This window comes from Mastomys coucha, unplaced genomic scaffold (assembly GCF_008632895.1).
Source record: "Mastomys coucha isolate ucsf_1 unplaced genomic scaffold, UCSF_Mcou_1 pScaffold22, whole genome shotgun sequence".
Lineage (NCBI taxonomy): Eukaryota > Metazoa > Chordata > Mammalia > Rodentia > Muridae > Mastomys > Mastomys coucha.
In genome coordinates, this window is record NW_022196905.1 from 117,083,980 (window position 1) to 117,090,238 (window position 6,259).

The following is a 6,259-nucleotide window of genomic DNA, read 5'->3' on the forward strand; positions in this document are numbered from 1 at the left end:
CAGGGTGAGTGGTTCTGAGGTTACTGGGGCAAGTATGGTCATGTCTGGAGCCACCTTGGCTTTATTCCTCTCCTGCTGTCTGGCTGTGGCCTCCTTTCCCATGTATTTGAATCTGGGTCCCCTTTCTCTAGCAGGCTGCTTACGCTCAGCTGTAAGAGCTACATATGAGATGCTGCTTCTCTAACAGCTGCCTTTTATGCCCCCACCCTCCAACTGCAGCAAAAGCTTTATAGGCCCAGATGGCAACTACACCGGGGTCCTCTTCCAGTCACCCCAGGCCGTTGGGCTTGTACCCACCTGTCTCAGCTCCCTGTAGGAAGGGCACAAGCACACAGGACCCATGCGTCCTCTCCACAGGTGGGAAACTGAGACCGGGTGGGTTGGCCACCAGCTGTTGACCTTGCTTTGAACTTGTTTACTGCTGAGTGAGCTAAGGGAATGACATAATGTCCAAGCTCCCTGGACTAAATTTAGGCCCCGGGAAAATAATTTCCCCTGGGTGAGTTCCAGAAGCATGAGGGCGCTCTGAGAACAGGCTGCTGTCCTGAGCCCTCAGGCCTGGCTCTCAAGGAAGCCTCCAGCCTGGGCATGCCTCTGCCAGCAAACAGGCATTCTCCGAATCCCTGGTGACTGACTGCCTGGAGAGCGGCAATCCCTCCCTCCCTCCCTCCCTCCCTCCCTCCCTCCCTCCCATCTGCAGTGCCCAGTGCCTGTGGAAAACAAACTGCTGCAGAGGCAAAGACACCCATAAGGCAGACTTTGTAGTTTAACTATTTGTTAAAGCAAACAAATAGATTATGAAATAGAATACAAAATTACATGGGCATTTTTCCCCCTCCTTTCTTTTCCTCTTTGCAAGCAGAGTATCTTGTAAGAGCAGCAAAAGCTGGTCTTGAACTCCTGATGTCTCTGTAACAAGTGCTGGGATTACAGATATGCACTTCCACATCCCATTTTCTTTGTTCTCTCCCACCCTCCCGTTTTCTTTAAGGCAGGGACTTACTATGTAGCCCTATTGGCCTGAAACTCTCAGAGATCCTCCTGCCTCTGCCTCCTGAGTCTAGAATGAAGAAGTGTGCCACCGTGTCTGGCCCTCTTCACATTTTCCTTCTTAAAAAATTTTTATTTTAGCCAGGCGGTAGTGGCACACGCATTTAATCTTAGTACTTGGCAGGCAAAGGCAGGTGGATTTCTGAGTTCGAGGCCAGCCTGGTCTACAGAGTGAGTTCCAAGACAGCCAAGGCTACACAGGGAAACCCTGTCTCAAAAAAAAAAAAAAATTTTTATTTTATGTGTGTGTTTTACCTTAGGTATGTGTGTGCGTGCCATGTACATGTCTGGTACTCTCAAAGGGTCAGGAGAATGTGTTAGATCCCCTGGAAGTGACATTTTAGATGATTTTGAGCCACAATGTGGCTGCAGGGAACCAAACCTAGGTCCTCTGCAAGAACAGGCAGTACTTTTAACCATTTCGCCCATTTCCCAGCCCCAACGTTGTCTCTCTCTTTTTTTTTTTTTTTTTTTTTTTTCTCGAGACAGGGTTTCTCTGTGTAGCCCTGGCTGTCCTGGAACTCACTCTGTAGACCAGGCTGGCCTGGAACTCAGAAAATCCAAGTGCCAGGGTTAAAGGCATGTGCCACCACTGCCTGGCCACTGTCTCTTTTTTAGTCACAGGAAATTCATGCCCCAGACCTGGAGTTGTCAATCTGTAGTCCCAATACTCAAGAGGCTCAAATACAAAGACCACAGATTTGAGGCTATAGCCTGGGCTTCATAGCTTCACTGCAAAACCTATCTCCAAAAAGGAAAAAAACTAAGAAAAAGAAAGAAAATCAAACGAAACGAGTTTACCATGAAACTTTAGTGATGATAGAGCTCAGCTGTAGATTTCATGTGTAGTCTGTGAGAAATCCAGGACCCCAAAGTAAAAACACTTCTAGGATATTCTGTCACCTCTGTGTAGTTCCAGAACATTTTCCTCAGTCCACAAGGAAACTGCACATACTGTATAATCCCTCCCTGCCTGCCTTTACCATTCCCTTCCAAAGACCAGTCCGCTGTGTGCGTGCAAGCATGCGTGCTGACCTATTATGGACATTTCACATGAAGAACATCACCTGTCTTGCCTTCCACCTTGTCAAGTCAGGTTCTGTCTTGTTTCCACTGCTGCGCTGTGTCATCCAGACTAGCTGGCCCTTAAATTTCTGAGCCCGTCTCGTATTGTCGCCTCCCATCTTGCAAGTGCTGGGAGTACAGATGTGTGCCGCCCCGTCCTGATTTTCACACGGGTTCTGAGGACAAGTGTGGGTTTTTAGGCTTTTGTGGCTAGTACTGTCATCCCTGAGCCGTCTCCCTGGCTCTCCTTTGTTTGTTTTTATGACTGGGTAATATTTACTATAATCCTATTTAGCTGTTCCCACCACTGAATTCACCATTGTTAATAGTGCTCCTGTGGCATTTGTATTCAAAATTCTGGTCTCTGGACTAGAAAGTAAAATTGCTGGGTCTTGACAGGTGTGATCACGGCACACACCTTTGATCCCAGCGCTTGGGAGGCCGAGGCAGTGGATCTCCAAGTTCAAGGCCAGCCTGGTCTACAGAGCGAGTTCCAGGACAGTTAGGGCTATATAGAGAAGCCATGTTTTAAAAAAAAAATTTTTTTTTTAGTCATAGGTAAGTTTTAAGGAACTACCATTAACATGGATTTTCAAGGGGAAATTATAAGAATTTGAGTCTGAAGCCGAGTAGTGGTGGCGCACATCTTTAGTTTAGTTTGGTTGCTTAGGCACATACCACCCCCCCCATCTTCAAGATTAAACATAAAAGCTATATAAAGGCAGGGTGGCTTGTCAGTGGGGCCGTGTGTGATCAGCCTAAGTTAAGCCAGGGTGGGATTTAGGGAAACACCTTCGTCCTGTGTCCTAGAGTCTCTAGATAAACTCCAGTGACCCACGGAGCTCCCAGCTCCTATCACCTCTTCCAACCTGCGCCTGCCTTTTGCCAAAAGAAAAAACTTTGTGAGATGGGGCAAGAGGAGGACAGAAGCATGGCCGACAACCCAGGTGATTAGTATCATCAGATAAACGATTGCTTCCCAGAAGGCTGTTCGGCCAGGTGGTAAGCGCTTGCGTATAGACACTTTGTAAAGACGTGCAATCATCTGTGCCATCACCATTCAGAGAGATGGAAAATCTATATGCACAAGAGGGAACAATAGAAAGGTGCAACGGAGCCCGCTAAAATACTGGCATGTGTATCTTAGAGGTGTGAGGTATCAGTTGAGTTTAGCTTTGCTTCTTTTCTCTCAAGGGTTAGCCATTGCTCGAGTCACTCAGAACCATCCATATTGTTGTTTTTTTTTTTTAAGATTTTTTTATTTATTGTTATATGTAAATACACTGTAGCTGTCTTCAGACACTCCAGAAGAGGGTGTCAGATCTCATTCTGGGTGGTTGTGAGCCACCATGGGGTTGCTGGGATTTGAACTCAGGACCTTCAGAAGAGCAGTCGGTGTTCTTACCCACTGAGCCATCTCTCCAGCCCCCATGAATCATCCATATTGTTAAGAGAAATGTTGGGCTACGGATATAGTTCAGTTGCTAGAGTACTCACCCAGGGCTGGTAGGTCCAAAGCCCTGGGTTGGATCCTCACCACCAAATAAACTGGATTTGGCAATGTGTACCTGTGGATCCCAGCACTCAGGAGGTAGAGTCCATAGGACTCCAAAGTTCAAGGTTGTCCTCAGCTACCAATAGAGTCTGAGACCTGTCTGAAAAGAAAAAGGCAGAGTCAGCAAGATGGCTCAGTGGGTAAAGGGTGCTTGTCACCAAGCCTGCCAACTTGAGTTCAGTCGCCAGAACTCACATGGTAGGAGAGAACCAATTCCATCCAGTGTCCTCTGACCGCCGTATATGCACTGTGGCATGCAAGCACATATACTAAATAAACAAATTTTTTTTTTTTTTTTTTTAAATTAGAGACTGGAGAGATTTCTCAACAGTCAAGAGTGTTGGCTGCTCTTACAGAGGACCCAAGTTTGGTTCCCAGCAAGTACTTGGTGACTCAGAATCATGTCACTCCCGTTCCAGATTAGACGTTTTCCCCTGGCAATAGGCACACATGTGGTACACAGACACACATGCAGCACCACACCTATCCACATAAAATAAGTAACTCTTGGGGACACTTGTTTCCTGCTCCCTCTGATGTTAGGAGAGTGCTGTCTGTCTACAGCAGCCTAGTGAAGTCTCTGTGGCTATCCATGGCTTCCCTGCTGGAGCCTAGTGACAGCCATGATTGCTGTAGTGCTTGGTGCCCAGCAGAGGGCGCCAGACACTGGCAACATTATGTGCTATGTAGCCCTCCCTCTTCCTCCAGGCAGAGCAGGTATGCATGGCAGGAGGGTTGGAGACCCGCCAGGCCCACTTGTGGGCTCCTTGTAACTATTTGGCTAGTCGATAAACCAGAAACGTCCCAAGCTTTAGTCCAATCCAGCTCTGGAAGCCCTCAGCCACAAAACTCTCCGGGTCTGGGTTTTTTCAGTGCTTGGCCCATCTGCTGCGGCTTCTCGTGTGTCTGAAAACAGCTTCTGTTGTCTTGCTTCCTGCTCAGATGCTTCCGATGAGCAAAATTCACAGTCTTCGATGGAAAACTCAGTGAACAGCTCAGAGAAAGCGGAACGGCAGCCATCTGCAGAGTCAGGGTTGGCAGCGGAGACCTCGGCAATCTCTCAGGTGCCTGCAGATCGGCCTTGGTGGGGTGGGGCTGGAGTTGGGCTGGGGTTCTCCACGGTGTGCTGGGAATCATGCTGCTTCCTCTTGGACCGCTAGAACACTGCTCATCCACTGAGCAGCCGCCCAAAGTACCAGCCTAGGTATGCCACCTGGGACGGACCACGGTGAAGGGAAGGACACGGGGTCCTGCTTCAAGAGTCCTCGGGAGTAGAGGGTGTGCATTTGGGTCCATGAAACATCCCCTCATCCCAGTGACCCCACATCCTTATGGTTAAGGAACATATGAACTCAGACCCCTAAAGGCCCAGTTATTGTTTGGAATTTTGCATGTGATAGAGCTCCTGCTCAGACCCCTTCTGTGTTATAACCAAGTGTCAACATTGTTCTTGGATTGTTCAGTGCAAACCCAAGGCCCAGGAACAGGAGGCAGATAGGATGAAATCCAGCCCCGGTTCAAGTCCAGTTGCAGTCAGCTGGATATGGAGGTGCACGCTGATAATCTCAACTACTTAGAGAGTTGAGGGAGTAGAATCACAAGTTCAAAGCCATTCTGGGAGACTTAATGAGAGACCACCCTTATCTGCCTGGCCAGTCCTGTATCCCTGTTGCCTGCCATAGGACCAGGTCTTTAGCGGGCTGTATGCTAACCATAATGAAAAGGAGCTGACTTAAGTGTAAGAAGGGCACTAGGCTTGGAGAGAGGGCTTAGATAGACCATGATTCATGATGGGGAGGGAGGGGGCTGGCGCTGGTCACCTAGGCTCCCAGCACTGCTAAAAACTCGGGGCTTGTGTTTTCAAGTCAGTGGGGCAAATGTTGGAAGTCTTGTTTCCTGGAGTGGTTTACAGTTTAAGGAGCAGGCTCAGGCGATGTTGGATGACACCTGGAGAGAGGCCACATCATGATAGACTCTAACAGGTACAGCAGGTAGATCTTGCTAATGGGAGTGGAGGGTGTGGTATATGGAAAGAGGGAACTGTAGGGTGCTTTCCAGTGTCTTTATTTCATGTCCGTAGTAACACAGAGACACAGGAAAGGCTAGGGAACACCCGTTAGCTGTCTAGAGTTTGGTCTCAGGTGACAGGCAAGGTCTGAGAGAGACCAGTGGTGACTGGTGGTAAATGAGTAACCTTTTGGGTGGCCATAAGACTTCTTGGGAATTCTATGACCACTTTCCTCCGAGTAGTGTCCATTCAACAAAAGCTGAACATCTGCCCCAAGCCAGGTGCCTGTAGCCTGAAGTTGAATAGCTCTGGGTTTTAGGGAGGCCACCTCAGAGGTGGGTCACAGAACTAAGCCTCATGCTTGGGTACTTCCACAGGTCTAGACAGGAAGACTGGTCACGGGGAAATTTGGTCCAGGCTGGAGCAGTAGGATTTAAAGTTCTCTGCGTGTCTGGAACCCCCACCACACACATGTACTGTTCATGGGTTCAGTCAGAACTGCACACTTCTCTCACTCTCCTTTCTCTCTCTCCTCTCTCTTTCTCTTTTCTCCCCCTCTCTCTTTCCCTTCCCCTCCCCCT

At 48.6% G+C, this 6,259-nt stretch overlaps 1 protein-coding gene across 1 annotated transcript in view; it reads left to right on the plus strand.

Annotated features, from left to right (window-relative positions):
• Positions 1-6,259, plus strand: part of Bcl7a (BAF chromatin remodeling complex subunit BCL7A) — a 32,975-nt gene that overhangs the window by 23,347 nt on the left and 3,369 nt on the right. Inside the window, exon 5 of the mRNA XM_031337810.1 lies at positions 4,613-4,734. Coding sequence (XP_031193670.1) covers positions 4,613-4,734 — 122 coding nt within the window. The remainder of the gene's footprint in view (positions 1-4,612; positions 4,735-6,259) is intronic.